Source organism: Lissotriton helveticus, chromosome 11 (genome assembly GCF_964261635.1).
Source record: "Lissotriton helveticus chromosome 11, aLisHel1.1, whole genome shotgun sequence".
NCBI lineage: Eukaryota > Metazoa > Chordata > Amphibia > Caudata > Salamandridae > Lissotriton > Lissotriton helveticus.
Window position 1 is genome coordinate 929,983,379 of NC_136072.1, and position 22,015 is coordinate 930,005,393.

Sequence of the window (22,015 nt, forward strand, 5' to 3'; positions counted from 1 at the left end):
CGCCACTCGTTTTTTGTGCCTTTCTGCGCTCTGTTCCACTCGTTTTTGTGCCCTTCTGCCCCACTCGTTTTCCCCTGGTTTTTTGTGCCTTTCTGCCCTCTGTTCCACTCATTTTTACTTCGTTTTTTGTGCCCTTCTGCCCTCTGTTCCACTCGTTTTTTGTGCCTTTCTGCCCTCTGTTCCACGCGTTTTTGATCCGTTTTTTGTGCCCTCTGTTCCACTCGTTTTCCCCTTGTTTTTTGTGCCTTTCTGCCCTCTGTTCCACTCGTTTTTGCTACGTTTTTTGTGCCCTTCTGCCCTCTGTTCCACTCGTTTTTTGTGCCCTCGATCCCTCTGTTCCCCTTGTTTTTTGTGCCTTTCTGCCCTCTGTTGCACTCGTTTTTTGTGCCTTTCTGCCCTCTGTTCCACTCGTTTTTGCTTCGTTTTTTGTGCCCTTCTGCCCTCTGTTCCACTCGTTTTCCCCTTGTTTTTTGTGCCCTTCTGCCCTCTGTTCCACTCGTTTTTTGTGCCCTTCTGCCCTCTGTTCCACTCGTTTTCCCCTTGTTTTTTGTGCCCTTCTGCCCTCTGTTCCGCTCGTTTTTTGTGCCATTCTGCCCTCTGTTCCACTCGTTTTTGCTTCATTTTTTGTGCCATTCTGCCCTCTGTTCCACTCGTTTTTTGCGCCTTTCTGCCTTCTGTTGCACTCGTTTTTGCTTAGCTTTCTGTGCCTTTCAGCCCTCTGTTCCACTCGTTTTTGCTTCAATTTTGTGCCGTTCTGCCCCACTCGTTTTCCCCTTGTTTTTTGTGCCCTTCTGCCCTCTGTTCCACTCGTTTTCCCCTTGTTTTTCGTGCCCTTCTGCCCTCTGTTCCACTCGTTTTTTGTGCTTTTCTGCCCTCTGTTCCACTCGGGCCTTTCTGCCCTCTGTTCCACGCTTTTTTGCTTCGTTTTTTGTGCCCTTCTGCCCTCTGTTCCACTTGTTTTCCCCTTGTTGTTTGTGCCTTTCTGCCCTCTGTTCCACACGTTTTTGCTTCGTTTTTTGTGCCCTTCTGCCCTCTGTTCCACTCGTTTTCCCCTTGTTTTTTGTGCCTTTCTGCCCTCTGTTTCACTCGTTTTTTGTGCCTTTCTGCCCTCTGTTCCACTCGTTTTTTGTGCCTTTCTGCCCTGTTCCACTCGTTTTTGCTTCATTTTTGTGCCCTTCTGCCCCACTCGTTTTCCCCTTGTTTTTTGTGCCCTTTTGCCCTCTGTTACACTCGTTTTTGCTTCGTTTTTTGTGCCCTTCTGCCCTCTGTTCCACAAGTTTTTTGTGCCTTTCTGCCCTCTGTTCCAATCGTTTTTCCTTCGTTTTTTGTGCCCCTCTGCTCTCTGTTCCACTCGTTTTTTGTGCCTTTGTGCCCTCTGTTCCACTAGTTTTTTGTGCCTTTCTGCTCTCTGTTCCACTCGTTTTTGCTTCGTTTTTTGTGCCCTTCTGCCCTCTGTTCCACTCGTTTCCCCCTTGTTTTTTGTGCCTTTCTGCCCTCTGTTGCACTCGTTTTTGCTACGTTTTCTGTGCCCTTCTGCCCTCTGTTCCACTCGTTTTCCCCTTGTTTTTTGTGCCCTTCTGCCCTCTGTTCCACTCGTTTTTTGTGCCATTCTGCCCTCTGTTCCACTCGTTTTTGCTTCGTTTTTTGTGCCATTCTGCCTCTGTTCCACTCGTTTCCCACTCGTTTTTTGTGCCTTTCTGCCTTCTGTTGCACTCGTTTTTGCTTAGTTTTCTGTGCCTTTCAGCCCTCTGTTCCACTCGTTTTTGTGCCGTTCTGCCCCACTCGTTTTCCCCTTGTTTTTTGTGCCCTTCTGCCCTCTGTTCCACTCGTTTTTTGTGCCTTTGTGCCCTCTGTTGCACTAGTTTTTTGTGCCTTTTTGCCCTCTGTTCCACTAGTTTTTTATGCCTTTCTGCTCTCTGTTCCACTAGTTTTTGCTTCATTTTTTGTGCCCTTCTGCCGTCTGTTCCACTCGTTTTTTGTGCCTTTGTGCCCTCTGTTCCACTAGTTTTTTGTGCCTTTCTGCTCTCTGTTCCACTCGTTTTTGCTTCGTTTTTTGTGCCCTTCTGCCCTCTGTTCCACTCGTTTCCCCCTTGTTTTTTGTGCCTTTCTGCCCTCTGTTGCACTCGTTTTTGCTACGTTTTCTGTGCCCTTCTGCCCTCTGTTCCACTCGTTTTCCCCTTGTTTTTTGTGCCCTTCTGCCCTCTGTTCCACTCGTTTTTTGTGCCATTCTGCCCTCTGTTCCACTCGTTTTTGCTTCGTTTTTTGTGCCATTCTGCCCTCTGTTCCACTCGTTTCCCACTCGTTTTTTGTGCCTTTCTGCCTTCTGTTGCACTCGTTTTTGCTTAGTTTTCTGTGCCTTTCAGCCCTCTGTTCCACTCGTTTTTGCTTCATTTTTGTGCCGTTCTGCCCCACTCTTTTTCCCCTTGTTTTTTGTGCCCTTCTGCCCTCTGTTCCACTCGTTTTTTGTGCCTTTGTGCCCTCTGTTGCACTAGTTTTTTGTGCCTTTTTGCCCTCTGTTCCACTCGTTTTTTGTGCCTTTCTGCTCTCTGTTCCACTCGTTTTTGCTTCATTTTTTGTGCCCTTCTGCCGTCTGTTCCACTCGTTTTTTTTGCCCTTCTGCCCTCTGTTCCACTCGTTTTTTTTGCCCTTCTGCCCTCTGTTCCACTTGTTTTTTTGTGCCTTTCTGCCCTCTGTTCCACCAGCGCTCTCTGACGCCTTGTCAGCCATCCCTCCCACAGGATCCCTAATTCCACCACTGAGCATACCTGCGGTGGAAGGCACGTCTCCTGGCATTGGAAGGCACGTCTACTGGCTGCTTCTGGCGGTGGAAGTCACGTCTCCTACTGCTCCGCGCTGGCACCCGTCGCACAATGGCAGACAGTGCGATGCCAGGGCGTTTTCAGTACAGGATGACGTCACAAGAGTCAGACTCTCACGAGAGGTGTCTGCAGCTCCACAAGAGGAGCGTCATCCTTTTCGCCCGCCCCCACCCCAGCTTAGCTCCAATCCAAGCGGCTGGTTTGGGTGAGGGCGGGCAAATGGAGCCGGAAAGGCTAATAGCCCAAAATACCACCAAATACTACTGAAGGGCTACACAAGCTACTCCCGGGGTCTCCGAGAGCTACCGGTAGCTTGCGATCGACCGGTTGGAGACCCCGGGTCTAGACAAAAGAAGAGAGAGAAAATATATTTGCGCCTTTGTGATTTACTTCACCATCTGCACATGAATGATGACATTCACACAGTTCTATTTTTGGAATTTCTCATCTATTGTTCTTTCTTAAGAAATGAAAATAAGCCCATCACAGGGAGACCCAGAGCTCTGGAGACTAGATAGACTAATGCACCCACTATGATCTTATGGCCACAGGTTCTAATTCAGGCAGGTCTACTCAGCCTTCCTTCCTTTAGGAGTTGATAAAATAAGTACCAATTAGTTGTGTAATCAAAAACACCTGTTATTTAGTAACAAGATGTTCCAAGCAGCTATTACAAACTTACAAGGAATACAAACCAGCTACCTGGAGATCACCTCACACTTTGGGAAGGTACTGCTGCCTAGATTTCAGGGGCACCAGAACAGATACAAAAGTATGTTAAGAAAATCTACAGAATATTTTTGTTAATTGTGATTTTATAGGCAGTTTCTCTTTGCCCCTGGATACGTATAGAAGAAGATTCTCTGTAGGGCTTCAAATTTATCTTTGTTGGTTTGGAACGTATTAAAGACAATTTGCTCCTAGCAGGGCCGGACTGGCTACCGGGCAGTTGTGTGTGCTGCCGAGCAGGGGGATGATTTCTCCGTGGTGGGGGCGTATTTCGTTGATGGGGACCTGCGTGCGCTTTGAAAAAAAAAAAGCAAAACGAATTTCATTTTGCACACACCATCAACGAAAGCATCCCCCTGCTCGGCAGCACACACAACTGCCCGGTAGCCAGTCCGGCCCTGGCTCCTAGACTCAGCATGTTTTTCAAATGTTAATTTGTGAGCTTTAGAATTTCTCTTCATTGAATGTTATCTTGGACTCTTACATATTTTGTCTTGCTTCTTTAGATAATTGGAAGGAAGCTTTACTGAAGTACATCGCCCCTGAGAATCTTCCTGTATACTATGGTGGGTCCCTCACTGATCTAGATGGGGACCCGAAGTGTAAATCTAAGGTAAGGAATTGATCCCTCTTCAGAACTTCCTGAACTATTTGCTGTGCTCACGCTGCTCCTTTAGTCTCTAATATCAGTTTATTTCTTTAAGCAAATAAATAAAGCGATAGAGCCTTTCATCGTTATTAGTATTGAATTCTTCTAATTTGGTGACATGTGTTTGAACCCTTTCCAGTTATTTAAAATTGTCTTTCAGGGGTGGCATTCAAAATGAAACATTTTCTGAATGTAAAGGCTCTCATGTTGAAACAAAATTGGAAGTATGTGCCAATTGACAACAATATTATCCTTCACACAAGCCAACTGAAGGTTGGTTAGTCCTCGAATCCATATCCTATGACCATTTTTTGATCTCCCCCTTCATTCTGCATTGGGAGAAAACTCTGCTGTTCCGGATACCAACACTGTTCTCCTTGGACCATACATTCTTTTTATGTGCCCATCCTGCTGTATGAAGAAAAGCTAAAAATATGTCTGACTAACCTTTCATTGAATTCCTCAGTCTAGTGTAAAGAGATGAGTCCACAGGTAGCCCCCGGTCCTCTGTGCGCTCCTTCACTTGAAAAGTATTAGTCTTAGCAGCCCGTTCATGAGATGCAGGACCTTGGCATTTGGTACTCATGGAAGGGTAACCCTGCATGTTAGCATATTCCCAGTACGAGTAGAAACCTTATTGGAATATTAGTCTTTGGAAATCAGATTTAGATGTAACCGGCCTCCTCATGAACAGTCTCCTGTTCACCTGTCACCAGTCATTGGAGACCCGATGGCCCCATTATCTCAACCTGGGACTGTGGCTTTGGAAATCAGATATTGTGTGCTAGGGAGGCATACTTTTTATCTGGTTGGAAATTCCAGTTCCCCTTTTTGGTGGTGGGTTTTAGTTTTAGTGCTTTGTGATGTTATTGCCAGCTTTCTAGTATCCCTTTGTTGATCAAATTGAGTTGTTTAATGGCCCTTGCCCTTAAGGCAGCCAAGAAGCTATGATAAACTAATGATGTCTCATAGCAGACATTGATGCAAACATCAATGCAGATGTCGATGCATTGTAAAATTCCTTTGGCACTCTTGTTCTACTTCTCGGCTTTAAAAAAAAAGCCATAGAAAGCCAACAGATACAGAAGGGATACCGAGAGCCTTCACAAGATATCCTTCTTCTTGAGTGTCCAATATAATAATGAGAGCAAGTGAAACAGTAAGTCTAAAAGATGTTTTTGAGCTCATTCCCAAAATGACTGTACCATCACCCTAAAATGTGCTGATCTTTACTTGCTGAGAGCACTTTTCCAAGAATGTCTACCTTGGAAGCATATTGTTGTAACACACCCAGTCTTCCTATTAATACCATCATCAAACCGAGTAATACTACCATCAAAGGCAAGAACATTCACATCATTGGCTTCAAGCCGTTTATCTTTCCGATGAAGCTGAAAAATAATTTGTAAAAAAATGGTAAATTGTCATCAGGAATCCAAAATCATTTTCTATATCATTAACGTAGCTCATAAGGTTTCTCATCTTCCCCAAGAATAAACTGCGGATTGTTGGCAACACCTTGTAATACTTACCCACTTCCTCCTTCAACCACACTCAATACCAAGTTGGTTGAAATATCTTTGGGCATGTTACATTTATACACAATAATAACTTACTCTCAGACACTGTTGCACACATTTGCAAAGTGGATTATTTTGTTGCATTTAAAACACTGTCTGTTTAATGCTTGAGAATTCTTACTAGAACTTTAGTGAGTCCTAGAACCTCACTTGTAACAAATACTCTTTTTTGGAATGCTCTCTCTCTCCTTTTCCTTCGTCAAGTCAGACTGATTTTCATTACTCTACTTACTGCTGCGTACTACTACTTCAACCTCACCGGACTTTTCCTGTGTTGCTGCACATAAATTGCTAAGTGCAGACTTCAGAAGCATGAAAGATGGATTTTAAATGATGCATCCCCGTTTATCCAAACTGTGATATCCTGGGTAATGTCTTTCTCTCTCTTTGTTTCTGTCCCTTTACTTGTTAAAAATTAAGAGCACATAAGACGTGACTCTCTTCACTCAGTGCTGTATAAAAGACAATGTATTACTTGTTGTAGATATACCTATGGCGTCTGCAATAAGGTGTAGTAATCTTGCAGCCCAAGGGTCAAAGCCAAGGTCAGACCTCAGAAGTGGATCTACTTTTGATGCTGGTGCACATTTGCTTTCTTCGTCATATCAGTGGATTGTGTTCCTATGCAGTTCTTAAGTCTCCCAAAGTGCATGTGTATTGTGCATGTGTATTAATCGATCACTTCCTCTTTTAGATAAACTATGGTGGGGACATCCCAAAGAAGTACTATGTGCGGGATCAGGTCAACCTGAAGTATGAGCATGCTATTACCGTTAACCGTGCCTCCTCCGAGCAGCTGGAGTATGAGATCCTCTTCCCTTGCTGTGTCCTCAGGTAGGCAATCGCAAATAAGCAGGGAAGCTCGGCATCTCTAAGGGAAATGGGACCAACTTGTGATGCATCTTGATGTGAGGGGTGTTATACACTAATTGCGCCTGTATGCTTTACAATAGTAAAATTGCGCATCACATAATGAAATGAAAAAAGCATTTATTAAGCGCGTAGCTACCTGGGGGCATCCCAGCACTGACAGCGGCAATCAGACCGCCATTGAAAGGCTGTATGAAAGGGACATCGTAATCCCTATGGCATAGCATGAACAGGCACCACCCTATTGTAGGTTATTACATTTCGACCGACGATTGGACAGATTCCTTGAGCCCGTTGGATGCATTGATCGGTCCCTCTTCTCGCTGACTCCAACCACCACTCAGCATAATGTGGTGGTTGGACTGCGGCACCAGATGTAGGTCAGAACGCTACCGACGCCTGTCGGTTGAGAACCGACTGACCCTACATAATGAGGCCCTTGTATGGGGAATACTTGAACTCTATAGCAAACAGCTGGTCTGTAGAGACTTGCAGAAGGATCTGCAAGGATGCCCAGCAAGGACAGAAACTGCCCAAAAAAAAGGTCCGTTTTTTAATCCTTGTGGGATGGAGTTTTGCAGTTAATGTACACCATGTTGAACCATGCTGTGGTCATTCTGTCAGGCTGAGGAGATGTATTAATGTTGCTGCTTCAAGATCTAAGAGTTCATATACTAGCTAAGCCTCAGAGCTTCTGGTGTATAGAAGTTTAAATGTGTTGCCATTAAAAAATATAAAAGAAAATTAATTTGTAAAGATTTACAGGGAATGTTATCTAGGCCTCAGTGGCACTTATAAGAAAAGAAGTGCGACTATTAGCCAGTAGTTTTGTAGGTACAAAATAAGAGCCACTCCGCTACAAAAACTGATAGTCAAAAAGTAATTTGTTTAGTACTTTGTGTGGACTTGAAAAGGGAGCAGATGCTCTGAGCCTTTACGTAGCTATGCCAAGATTAGCCAGTGGGCTTGCAAGTAGACATTTATCTAACATCAACACAGCGTCGGCCACTGCGTAGACATCTACCGATTAAATGACGCAAGGGCAGATAAAGGGCAATACTAGAGCTTAAAGGGAGCCGAGTTTCCACCGACAGCTCATACTATATATGTCACTCTTCACCGCAGTGGTACAAAGGGCCTTGAAAAGAACTTTCAAGGACTGTCATTGTTTCTTTAGATCGAAAAGAACATTTCCTACAGGGCTGCTTGTCACGAGAGGCATTGAAAAATTGAGCTATACCAAAATCCTTAGAGGATTTTGGTATAGCTCACAGTCACCTGAGCTCCACGTCAAATGTCAGGAAGACAATAAGGAAGAGCAGTATTACCAGGAATATTGCACAAGGGATGAGCAGGCTGAACAATATCCTCAAGAATATTCCCATTATTCACACCACCAATCTATCCAAATGCCCATGTCGCTAGTGAACAATGTGCAACACATGCTGCAAGATTATTATCAAAGATTTCCAGAACCAGCTGGCAACAACCATTCATTCCACAGCATTCTCCTCCACTTCGGACATTACATACAACTGCATCACAGCTCCGTCTACTCCACAGGCTTCTTTTTTGATAGCAGATCCTCCCGCTGATAATCACATTTCTACAGACAAAGGAGAGAGAAGAAGGCAAAATTTGAGACACCGCATCACTCCTGAATGAGTGGGATGATTACTTAGTACCAACTACCCCTCCACGCCCGTCAGCTGTAGATTCTTTGGCGGAAGATATCGGTGGATTCCACAATTTGATGGAAAGAGCTGCCAAAAGATTTGATCTTCCATTATTATCCAGGCAAGCGGATTGCTTCCTTTATGATTTAAGGAATCCACCAAAAATCTATTTGATCCATCACTATAATTGATTTTATTGGGCAAGAAGGCCTAAAAATAATAAACTCTGGCAACAGTCTCAGTAGTCATTCCCAAACTAGATAAAAAAATATAAAGCCCCTGAAGACTCTCCTGCATGCCTAATTGCCTGACTAAAACCAGATTCTGTGGTTTCACAGGCAGCACAACGCCACTCCAAAAACTCACCCACTCCAATCTTGGCACCTCCCGACAAAGATGGTCTCAATCCTGACAATATTGGCAAGCGATTATCATCGATAGCGGCCACCACAGTCAAGGCTGCCGACTCTCTTGTAATACTTGCACACTACAACCACCAGATGTGGTCAGACCTTTCCACGTACATCGACCTGTTACCTGAGGACAGTAAAGTGGAAGCCCGAAAGATCCTACAAGAGGGAGAGAGAACCTCAGCAGAGATCATAGATTGTGCCAATGATATCTCTAACACTGGTTTCAGGTAGCTAGGAAGAACAGCAGTTCTCCACAGACAAGAATGGCTCAAATCTACCTCCTTCTGCCCAGAGGTATAAACTAAAGTTTTGGATTTACCCTTCGACGGGGAATCATTGTTCGGTAAGCACATTAACAAAGTGCTTCAGTCCTTTAAAGCAGATACTGACACTGCCAGATCTCTTGGGACTATACAAATTCAAAAGCAGCCCTTTCGGGGAGCAAAGGCAACTACTTTTTTAGGGGAAGTTTTCAACCTTACAGAAACCAATATGAGCCATCGCAACATCAATATCACCACCAATACCAAAAATCACAGCAGTCTTACAGGCAACAATCGTCTGCATCGTATAAAAATTCCAGCATAAGAAAATTTGCCTCTTGTGTAAGAGATTACAACAGGAAGCTGTGACCCTTTAGTGGTGACGGCTACCTCTGCCCATCCTCCTAATCAATTGGCAGGTTGCATCTCCCATCAGCTACATCAGTGGTCCCTCATAACTTCGGACAAGTGGGTACTAGACGTTATTGCATGGGGTCATACTGTGGAGTTCATCCTGTGGCCTTTAAACACCCCTTCGAAAGGAACACCCCGTCTCACCTCAAACAACTCCTCAGTGAATTGTCCATCATGTTACAAAAGGAAACAATAGAGGTAGTCCCCAAATGTCAGAGAGGAATAGGATTTCATTCTCGTTTCTTCCTCATTCACAAGAAGTCAGGAGAATGCCGCCTCATTTTGGACCTCTGCAAATGAAAAAAAATCCTAAAAATGCAATCTTTCCGCATGGTAACAATCCAGGAAATTCTTTAACCTCCTCAATTCCAGAGATCATATGACAGCCCTGGATCTTCAGGGCACATATTTTCATGTACCCATCCACCAAAAAACACAGCTAATTTCTGAGGTTCAAGGTAGCCAGCACACACTATTAGTTCACTGTCCTTCCCTTCAGACTGAAATCAGAACCTCAAATATTTACAAAGGTCGTAGCACCAGTAGCTTGTATCTCAGACAATGGGGAATCCAGGTAGTTCCATACTTGGGCAGGAACGCATCGCCAAGCTTCCGAGGCCACTTCAATCTGCCTCACGCTCTTCCGCAAACTGGGTCTTACCATCAATTATCAAAAATCACATTTACATCCCACCCAAACTTTGACATTCTTAGGGTCATTCTTTGACACCAGTTAACACAAGGCCTTCATTTCCAAAGACAGACAACTAATAATTCAATATCTAGCAAAAAGATTGGCAGCAAAAATGTCCACTTCTCTCCGGACATACAAATCTCTACTCTGAATGCGTTCTTCATACATCCACCTCATTCCAAATTGTCATCTTCGGATGAGACCACTTCAAGAAGAATTGGACAAACAATGTCGTCTGGCACAAGGTTTGTTTGAGGACATTGGTCAAACACCCCTCTCGTGTCACAAACCATGCACTGGGTGGTCACTGGCATCCAGTCTGTCCAAGGATCTTTCCTTTCTGGCGCAGATTGCAGACTATACTGTCACAACGGATGGGTCCCTGGAAGGCTGGGGTGCTCATCTTCAGGACCTTACTATCAGTGTAAGATGGCAGTTACAGGTGAAAAACACACACATAAATCTTCTGGAGCTCAGAGCTATCTCTTTGGCATTGAAAGCTTTTCGCCCCAAGATTGCACACTCCTCATTCCTCATTCAAATGAACAACACCACCAGCATGATCAACTCGAACAAACAGGGAGGAACGTGCTCAATAGCACTATCGACTCAAGTGCAACAAATCTGGACCTGGGCACTCAAATAACACATATCCCTAAAGGCAGAACATGCTCTAGGGGTATCCAACAGCCTCGTTGACTCATTAGGCAATACCAGTGTCGACTGCCTTAAGCAGGAACTAGATCTGCACACTCTGGACAAACTGTTCCACCTTTGGAGCAAACCGAGGTTAGCCCTCTTCGCCACGCGAGAGAACAAGAAATGCCAGTACTTTGCAAATTGGCATCACCAAGAAGGATCGAAGGAAAATGTGCTTTCGATGAGATGGTCAGTAATCTATGCTTACGCTTTTCCCTCGATCTCTCTTATACCGTGGATTATCAGGAAAATTAAATGAGATCCATGTAAAATTCCCCTCATTGCCCCACGCTGGCCCAGGCAGTTCTGGGTCACAGAACTCCTTCTCCTGTCTAATCAACTTCACGTTCCACTCAAACCTATACCATTACTGCTCACCATAAATCAGGGCCAGGTCTGTCATTGCTGCACTTATTGGGCTGGTTACTGAGTACAATGAGTTTGCCAGGATAGATATTCCTTCATATTTAGATAAATCCTTGTCCAAGCAAGAGCAGAGTCCACTAACAAGACCTGCAAATGGAAACGGTTTTGCCTCTTGTGTACACAAAATAATGTTCATCCCTTTTCTTCCTCACCAGACCAAATCCTTCTGTATCTACTCACTTTGGCTAAATCTGGATTAGCACATTCCTCCATAAGGTTTCACCTCGCAGCAGTCTCTAGATTCCGACGCGTCGGTGAGACGCCATCATTATGGTCCTCCAGAATCATACAACAGTTTCTCAATGGTCTCTTCAGGGCATTTCCTCCAGTGAGAAAACCTCCACCATCATGGCTACTCAGTGTTGTTCTAGGCCAATGTATGAAAGCCCCACTCGAACCAATTCACAAATCTGAGTTGAAGTTCCTCACATGGGAAACAGCACTTCTGTTAGCCCTCATTTCCGCAAAGAGGGCTAGTGATATCAAAGCTTTTACCATAAAGGAACCTTTCCTTCAATTCAAATCTAACAAGGTATATCTTCGAACTAACCCCAAATGTATTCCCAGAATTCCTTCGGACTTCCATTTAAATGAGCCTGTTGTGTTATAGAGCTTTTCCCCAAATCCACAGACAATAGCGGAATAATCTTTACATTCTCTGGACGTCAAGGGATGTATCAAGTAATATTTTCCACAGAAGCCGTCATATCAGCACGGAGGATCAACTATTTGTATCACACAGTAACCTTTCTCAAGGTCGCCCAGTTTCTAAACAAACTATTGCAAGTGGATAGCCTCTACAGTTGCCTTCTGCCACAGGCAAGCTGAGAAGTCATTGCAAGACAAGGTTAAAGCCCATTCCACCAAGGCTGTTTCCACCTCAACATCTCTTTTTACTGGTGTGCCCACTCGACATATCTGCAGGGCTGCAATATGGTGCAGCAGGCACACTTTCACAAAGCGCTACTGCCTAGATGAGACAGACAGGGCAGATGCAGCTGTGGGCCAAGCAGTACTTAGATACTTATCTCAATAAGGTAAGCCTCTCCTAACTTCAATCCCACCAACCGCTTGATTATAAGTGTATATGAATGCATTCATGCTGGGTTCTACATAAGTTCATATGCATCCTCATTGGCTATAAAAGTTGAAAGGTTGTATTTTATCAGTATATATATATATATATATATATATATATCTATAAATAAAAATGTAACTTCGTTTGTTCAAAATCTCAAAATGTTTTTCACCGATTGTTTTGAAATTTTGACACAACGTTGCATTCGAATACGCGAGTGTTTTTATATACACAACGTTGGATTCGAATATGCGCGTGTCGAATACGCGCGTTTTTAATTGAAAGCACAAACAGACACATAAAAAGGTCAATGTGCATTTGATAAAAATATTAAATTTACGAAAGTTCTTCACCGATTGCTTTTAAATTTTGACACAACTTTGCATTCGAATACGTGCATGTGTTTATATACACAACGTTGGATTCGAATACGCGCGTGGCGAATATGTGCGTGTTTTTAATCGAAAGCAGAAACAGACACATAAAAATGTCAATGTGCGTTTGATAAAAATATTAAATCTACGAAAGTTCTTCACCGATTGATTTGAAATTTTGACACAACGTTGAATTTGAATAAGCGCGTGTTTATATATACACAACGTTGGATCAAAATACGCTTGAGTCAAAGACGCGCATATTTTTAATCTAAAGGACGAACAGACCCTAACGATTGGGTTGTTGCGCAACAACTACAATAGACGCATAGAGACAATAGTCTACATACATTAGGATGGACAGTTGGTGTCAGGATGGCAGACTGGTAAGTGGGTGGAGGGAGGGGGGAGGAGTTGGTTCACTTGACTACATTAAGAAAGGACGCATAGAGACAATAGTCTACATATATTAGGATGGACAGTTGGTGTCAGGATGGCAGACCCGGAAGTGGGTGGAGGGAGGGGGGAGGAGTTGGTTCACTTTGCAACATTATATAGACACAACCTTGGTTTTGAATACGTGCGTGTCCAATACGCGCGTTTTTTTAATCGAAAGGCCGAACAGACCCTATCGATTTGGTTGCTGCGCAACAAATACAAGGAACGCTTATAGACAATAGTCTACATATATTAGGATGGACAGTTGGTGTCAGGATGGCAGACCGGGAAGTGGATGGAGGGAGGGGGGAGGAGTTGGTTAACTTTGCCCCCGAACAGACCCTATCGATTTGGTTGCTACGCAACAAATACAAGGGACGCATATAGACAATAGTCTACATATATTAGGATGGACAGTTGGTGTCAGGATGGTAGACCGGGAATTGGGTGGAGGGAGGGGGGAGGAGTTGGTTCACTTTGCAACATTAAGAAAGGACGCATAGAGACAATAGGAAATAGATTAGGATGGACAGTTGGTGTCAGGATGGCAGACCGGGAAGTGAGTGGTGGGAGGGGGGAGGAGTTGGTTCACTTTGCAACATTAGCGCGTCAGACCAGGAAGTGGGTGGAGGGAGGGGGGAGGAGTTGGTTCACTTGGCAACATTAAGAAAGGACGCATAGAGACAATTGTCTACATATATTAGGATGGACAGTTGGTGTCAGGATGGCAGACCAGGAAGTGGGTGGAGGGAGGGCGGAGAAGTCTGTTCACTTTGCAACATTAGCGCGTGTTTATATATACACAACGTTGGATTCGAATACGCGCGTGTCCAATACGCGCGTGTTTTTAATCGAAAGGCCGAACAGACCCTATCGATTTGGTTGCTGCGCAACAAATACAAGGGACGCATATAGACAATAGTCTACATATATTAGGATGGACAGTTGGCGTCAGGATGGCAGACCGGGAAGTGGGTGGAGGGAGAGTTGGTTCCCTTTGCAACACAAACCGATCCTATTGATTTGGTTGATGCGCAACAAATACAAGGGACGCATATAGACAATAGTCTACATATATTAGGATGGACAAAACATATTGTATACCCACAAGCATTGTGAAATTAAACATATTAGAAACGTGTGCTAACTCTTTTCTTTCTTCTCTTCCATTTACCCAGACTGAGCCACAGCAACGCATGGCCGGGTACAGCTAGTGTATGACAAAAATTAAAATGAAAACGAATTGAGTTACTTTGTGTTAGAGTGCAGACCTTTCTCAAAAATGTCGAGGATTCAGTGGCAATTTTAAAAGTGTTAGTGGTGACATCATTGTCTGCACGACCAGCGATTTGGAGCAAACTGGCAAAACCACAACTGCAGTTTGCTCATGGCATATAAGGCCAGTTTACCCTCAAAGCACCATGTAACAGCTAAGGAAAAGAGCAGTAACCACGGAGAGGGTCGGTTGAAACTCCTCTCGTGGCAGAAATCCTTACCTGAGACTTGCCCTCTCCCATGGAAAAGAAGTGCTTTGGAGCTGGTCACCGCTTAAGGTATTTGCAAGTGGTGAAACATAGAGCAAGCGGACTTTAGTTTTATTTTTTAAAGTTGCACGGACTGCAAGTAAGAACTGCCAGCAACATATGGTTTGCTGGTTTCATAGTGGTTTTAAATTTTGCCAGTTCCCGATTTGTTAACTATAAATAATGACACTTGTCAAGACACTGCAATATTTAAATTGGGAACAAGAGCGTGAACATTAACACAGAGTTTAATTGAGCACACGTGCTAGTATATAAAGTTAAAACATGGCTCTCCTTTCACTTAAGAAAGGCTAATGGATAAGCCGAAACACAAACTGAGTGCTGGCTTGGACAATGAAAATAAAAATGAATGGAGTTACTCCGAGTTAGAGTGCAGTCCTTTCTCAATTTTTTGAGGATTCAGTGGCAATATGTATATATATGTGTTTGTTTATTGCTAGCTTTTCTGATTCAAGCATGTGAATCTATAAAACATGCAATACTGTATAAGAAAATTGGTTACTTAAATGTAACTTGTTCTCCAGTATTGGTATCTTTTATAGATTCACATGCAACCCACCCTCCTCCCCGGAGAGTCTCCCTTTTCCTCTACCTCTACTATAGCACACTGGTGCTCTAAAATCTGAGTCTACCTCTACTATAGCACACTCGTGCACAAAAATCTGAGGAACTCTGCCTCTTTTGAGAGCATTCTAGAGGGTGCTGAAACCGGATTGGTTAAAGATTTATATTTGGTCCTTTTTTAAAAAGGACATAGATAGACTATAGAACTATAGTTCAATGCTATATCTGTCTCCTATTCTTTTACATACTGCTTGCTATGATACCGACAGACTCCTACTTCGACGACGGGGAATGATTCAAGCATTTGAATCTATAAAAGATACCATACTGGAGAACCACAGTTACAGGTAAGTAACTAATTTTCTTATAGGCATTTGGTAAGAAAATATCAGCAGGCCATAAGGCACACAGGAGACTTTTATTTTAGCACTAAAATTGAAAGTGCCAGTAATTAGTCAAAAGAACGATACAAAGTAGTCAATACCCTGATCACAACACGTATTTGTATAGCAGCCCCTCCGCCTTCCACTGGGCGATGTGAAATGTTTACCACTGCTTTTAAAAATAAAGTAAAACATATCTTAAATTCCCTCCCAGAGAGCACATCTCCTTGTCCAACTCCCTTTGAAGAACCAATAACGACAGCTTAACTTACATCTTTTCCACCCCTATATTCATATGACATTTGCACCATCTTAAAGTCCATAAAAGCTTGCTCACCAGTAGACCCAGCTCCATCTGATGTCCTACTAATAGCTGGTGACATAATTGTACCTACTTTATTGAAGATTTTAAACAGTTCCTTGGCATTCAGTTGTGTTCCTCCTGCATGGAAGCATGTTATAGGCAGACATCTGCTGAAGAAACCGCAGGCAGACCCCCTGATGGTCGAGAACTACAGACTAATCTCTCAGCTTCCAATTGCCAGCAAAATCTTAGAGAAGCATGTTAATACACTTCTCTCTTGCTTTTTAGAAAATCATTCCATCCTTCATCTCACCTTAACGGGTTTTAGACCTGGAAACAGAACTAAGACCACATTGCTGGTGCGCGATAAGGAGCTTCGGGCCATTCTTGACCGGTGTGGCTCAGCAGCCGTGATCATGCTGGATGTCAGTAGCGCTTTTGACAATGTTTCCCTCCGCATCCTGGTCCAAAGATTGTAAAATGCCACTATCACAGTCCCTGCACTTAAATGGATCAAGGCTTTTCTAAGCAATAGAAGTTTCCCGGTTCGTAGTGAACCTTTTTCATATTCTACATATCCCATTGAATGTGGAGATCCACAGGACACTTTGTTAAGCCCAACACTCTTTAAAGTATATGTTCTCCCGCTGGCAAAAAGTGTACAAGAAATGGCTTAGATTTGTCTCCTATGCTGAAGATACTACACTCGTCCTTGCACTTACAAGTGAAGCTCAATGGGCATCCACAAGCCTACAAACCTGCCTTAAGGAAGTAACTGAGTGGATGTCAGCCAGCAACCTTAAACTCAACGGGGGACGACAGAAGTGCTGGTCGTTGGCAGCAATACTGCCGCAGATTTGCAAAGTAGTCTCAATTCTAATGGTTTTGAAATTGCAGATAGGTTTACTCGAAATATTATGTTATGTTATGTTAATTTCGATTTATATAGGGCCAAATCACCGACAGGTCTCTTAGCGCTTGCTTTGGGAACCCGTCCTGGCTTTCCCTGCGAGATAACCCCTACTGGGCATCCCCAAGGTGAAGACCAGGCATCCCATCGCAGTGGGGCCGTAGTGGAGATTAAGCAAGCTATTGCCCAGAGTTTCAGAGTGTGAACCCATGATTCGAGTAGGCACCGAGGCGAGAATTATCGAGTCCGTGGACATTTTGAGCTCAAGATCCTGCCGCGTTGGAATCGAACCCTGGTCCCGGGTCTGACCTCTGCATCAGGGTCTGCCTCCTCTAACCAGTGAGCCACACTTCTCCACATGTCCATGTCCTTAAGGTTTAAACATTTTTACATGCACTAACCTTTTAGGTTTCATACAGCTTCTTACCTTACATTCTTGTAACATGGTTTGTTACTTACCTTTTGTTTTTGTTAAGGGGAAGATGTAGTGTTGATACTTTTCATCTGCTTGCTTGTGTCCTACATTTATGTTGCATATAGTCACATGCATGGTCTCGAATCATGTTTATTTTTATGAATTGGATCATTGTTATGTGTTTTTTCTCCATGACTTCCAACTTGTACTTGAAATATCATCCTTTGACCATCTGCCTGGTGTATGCGCCGGCTTTTACCTCAAGAGATTATTATATGCCCAGAATCACAGGATGTTGAGCTAACGCTGTTCCTCGAACCTGGATCCCCAGTTCCAAAGTCAGCAGCTCTGGCCAGTACACCACATTCTCTACCCTACTTGCTTAACTAAGATGGCGACCGGATGGAGCATTGCTTTTGCGTGATCCTAAGGTGCTGGAGAGCTGTCAATCATTCCCTGAGACCCACTGAGGTTAAAAGAAAGCTGCAGCACCAGCTGAATGTGTGCAGCATCGCAAGGAAGACGCCAGTGAGGCGTCCTATCGACGCAGCCTGCATGCTCCTGCTAGAGGCGGTCTAGACGGGCCGATGTGAGCGACTTGACAGTGACAGAGGCGAACGCATAGGGGGACCTGCGCCAGAGAAATGCCAACCGCTGAAACCGAAGACATCTTCTGACTGGGCCACGGATTGCTTTGCTTCAGGAGTGTGGTAGTGGAGACATGGTGAGTGGAACATATTGGAACGGACAGCACAGTTGCCAGACTAGGCACCGAGGACTGAGCAACACGGAAAATAAAGCAGTGCAATATGGTGGATTCGCTTTAATGCCCACCCCACTAAAAGACCTATGTTCCTAAAGGGGTCAGCAGTGTGAGATTAAGGGCGGAGGACTTCTTTTGAATACAGAAGGTACGGCGCTACTACAAACACGAATGAGGCTGAACATGTATTTCCAGTGTTGATGATTTTACACAGAATGTATCTGTGAATGCAACATAGAAGTGGCTGGCATGGGCTTCTGATATAATGAACGACTCGGGTGCCTGAGAAGAGAATCCCTGATCTTAATAGACACCTCTCACATGACTGAGTTCTCACTTACCAGGAATATAGATGACTGGGCCTTAAATGCTTGACATTTAACAACGGTAAGTTTACCGGCTTGAGTGAAGGTGGAGCCTTATTACCTCCTCATCTGTCTTCCCGTCGAAATCCTTACACACGAACAATTTGCCTGCGCTACAGAACCTATTAACAAGCTGAGGTCAAATCACTTCCCCCAATATGGCATTGACTACCAGCATGCATAAAGGGAGAAAGTACGTCACATAAACATCCTGTTCTTTTCATTCTGTGCTGCAGAACGATGCTTGGCTAGGTCAATGGTAAGTTTGATCATGCTTTTCATCACTATTTTTATTAATATGCTTATTTTCCATTACCAGACTTACGTGAGCTGTCTTTCATGTTTGGGGGACAGTCAGCACCGCTCTGCGTTGGTCCAGGTTTTCTGGCTGCTCCGCTGAGCGTCCTTTTGCCCGTTTTCGTCTCCTCCACCCTTGCAGGCGGCTTCGTTTCGATTGGGCTGCCACGACCTGTCTTCCAGCATTTGAGGCGAAGGAGCGCCTCAGATGATTATGAGGCGCTCTGCCTCGAGTTAATGGCTGCGCATTTGTGTCGTTTTTGGGTTTCGCCTGCCGAAGGCTGCGCTCTGCGCAGCTTTTCGGCGCAGGCGAAATCCATTGTTAACTATAAGTGCTTCAGGAACGTCCCCCGGCTCCCATTGGCTAGCTTCATAAATGGAGGCTAGCCATTGGGTGCCGGATCTGTCCGTCAAGGCCGGACCAGATTCGGGGGCGTTCCCGAGAATTTTTCCCTTTGGCTACGTCATGCGGCGGTGGGCGGGGCTTTTTTTTTGTCTCGTGGAGGTTTGTTTGGGCCATTTGGCGGCCGACCGCCGGCCGAGGAAGTCAAGTTGAGTGGTTCCTTTCCTGTCCCCCCTCCCGATGTCCTTTCCCGCCCCCCCACCCCTCCCGTTGTCCGTTCCTTTCCCGCCCCCTCCCGCCAAGAGACTTTCCAAATTATCTTCAAATCAAAATTGTTTATAAATATGTTGCGTTACTTTAACTGATCTGTATACAGCTATCAGAGTTTCTGTCGGTACCTTGCGTGACACTGTGCCTTACGGCCCTTTCTTTGGCATCTATGGACGCGAATTGATTCGCTTCCGTAACAGACGGGAATGCTACGAGTATGCGCTGTAAGCGCCTTCCTGACTGGATGCCGGCCGACATTTTGTTTCCCCTGACTGCGGCTCTTGAGTCTGCAGAGCCTGCAGCGTTTATACTGAGAGGTCTGGGACTGGGACAGGCAGCCATGAGCGCTCGGGTGCAGTGTACTTGGTAACGCATTTGCATTTGCTTATGACCCAAAGCGCTAACCTTCTGCAGAGCAGCTCTCTGTGGCCGTGGCTGTGCTTAAATTACTGCCGTCATTATAGACTCTGTTGGTGGTACATGCGACATCGGATGGATCCTGTGTTTATCGTTCCTGCTGCTCTTTCGGGTATAAAACGAGCACTGGTCTGGCTTTACCGTGCGAACGTCGGTTTGGACAGATGTACACAGACTATTGTGGAGTCTCTGTTTGCAACTTACTTTGTTCTGTGCCTCGTACCTCTGTGCTCTTTGTTTTAATCATTTCCCAAGTTTGCAGTGCTGCACATGTATTTGAAAACGTTGAGAAATCCACACCTATTAGCTTTACCAGTGCTTGTTGCCTGTGCTTGCGCATGTTCTGTCAGGGATTCCTGGAGTGCTTTAGTTCCCCATCTAAGAATGAAGTAAGCAACGCAAGGTGTTAACATGGAAAAGATGCTGCTCAGAGTGACGTGCCATTCCATGCTCCAATCCCAGCGTGGTGCTTCTTTCTGTCAGTACAGCCCGGAATCACCACCTCCGAAGCGCTAATACCTCCTGCGTGTAAAAGCAGCACCACTAGAACTAGAGTGACATACGCAGAAGCGAGGATGAATACAACCGGACTTCAACAATAAGAAGCATCGACAAAGCCAGTAGGCCTCACTATTTTAAGAATGTCCACCATTTATAGAAACCGTTACTAACATTCTGCCAATACAGGCATTTCATTGTTTTTGTGAGTGCTAGAGTGCTTGGTTGCCTCATTAAAATAGGTTAGCTTTATTAAGCGAATTTGTACTATGCACCTCTATTTATATTAGAAAAGTGTGTTTCCTACTTGGTGTGCGTCAGTAGTGATGGGTGTGAGTGTTGCCGGTAGTGTTATTACTAATCTGTGTGGGGTGTGAAGGTAATGTGTGACTGCTAATGTGTAAAAGTACTCCTGGTAGCGTGTGGATGCTAGCCGGTGAGGGGAGTGAATATGCTTCCAGTTGTGTGTGACTGCTAGTCTGTGGTGGATGGGGGGGCTTTTAGTTGCATGTGACTACAACATTCGGAGGGTTGTTAGCCCTGCTGGTAGTGTGTTGTGCTAGTCTCTGAGGGGTGTGACTGCTACTCTCGGAGGGCTGTTAGCGCTGCTGGTAGTGTGTGGTGCTAGTCTGTGAGGGGTGTGAGTGCTTGTGATAGTGTGACTGCTACTCTCGGAGGGCTGTTAGCGCTGCTGGTAGTGTGTGGTGCTAGTCTGTGAGGGGTGTGAGTGCTTGTGATAGTGTGACTGCTACTCTCGGAGGGCTGTTAGCGCTGCTGGTAGTGTGTGGTGCTAGTCTGTGAGGGGTGTGAGTGCTTGTGATAGTGTGACTGCTACTCTCGGAGGGCTGTTAGCGCTGCTGGTAGTGTGTGGTGCTAGTCTGTGAGGGGTGTGAGTGCTTGTGATAGTGTGACTGCTACACTCGGAGGGTGGTTTGCGCTTCTGGTAGTGTGTGGTGCTAGTCTGTGAGGGGTGTGAGTGCTTGTGATAGTGTGACTGCTACTCTCGGAGGGTTAGCGCTGCTGGTACTGTGTGGTGCTAGTCTGTGAGGGGTGTGAGTGCTTGTGATAGTGTGACTGCTACTCTCGCAGGGTTATTAGCGCTGCTGGTAGTGTGTGGTGCTAGTCTGTGAGGGGTGTGACTGCTACTCTCGGAGGGTTGTTAGCGCTGCTGGTAGTGTGTGGTGCTTGTCTGTGAGTGCTTGTGATATTGTGACTGCTACTCTGTTAGACTTTTAGTAGAGTAGGGTTGCTGGTCTTTGAGGGGTGGGAAAGTGCTATTGGTAGAGTAGAGAGAGTGCAGAGTAGAGAGAGTGCAGAGTAGAGAGAGTGCAGAGTGGAGAGAGTGCAGAGTGGAGAGAGTGCAGAGTGGAGAGAGTGCAGAGTGGAGAGAGTGCAGAGTGGAGAGAGTGCAGAGTGGAGAGAGTGCAGAGTGGAGAGAGTGCAGAGTGACTAGATAGTGCAGAGTGACTAGATAGTGCAGAGTGACTAGGGAGTGCTAGGGAGTGCAGAGTGACTAGGGAGTGCTAGGGACTTCAGAGTGACTAGGGAGTGCTAGGGACTGCAGAGTGACTAGGGAGTGCAGAGTGGCTAGGGAGTGCAGAGTGACTGCAAAGTGACTGCTAGAGATTAAGCTAATGGCAATGTAAATGACAATGCCATTTATTTATCTGTTTTCAAAACCAACACATAAATACAAATTTTGTCATTTACAATGCCAATAGCTCTAACTTTTCCAAAGGCGAAACCATTGCATTGTAAATGCTTGTTTGTTGTTGATTACGGGTGCTCCTGGCATGTTGTCGGCTCATGCAAGAACTCGG

General features: G+C 44.9%; 1 protein-coding gene across 2 annotated transcripts in view; it reads left to right on the top strand.

Moving 5' to 3' along the window:
* The window catches only part of LOC144792296 (SEC14-like protein 2), a 418,489-nt gene that overhangs the window by 295,501 nt on the left and 100,973 nt on the right, over window positions 1-22,015 (top strand). For both annotated transcript variants that reach the window (XM_078667243.1, XM_078667244.1), the window contains exons 9-10: window positions 4,055-4,161; window positions 6,472-6,611. In XM_078667243.1, the coding sequence (XP_078523369.1) occupies window positions 4,055-4,161; window positions 6,472-6,611 (247 nt within the window). The remainder of the gene's footprint in view (window positions 1-4,054; window positions 4,162-6,471; window positions 6,612-22,015) is intronic.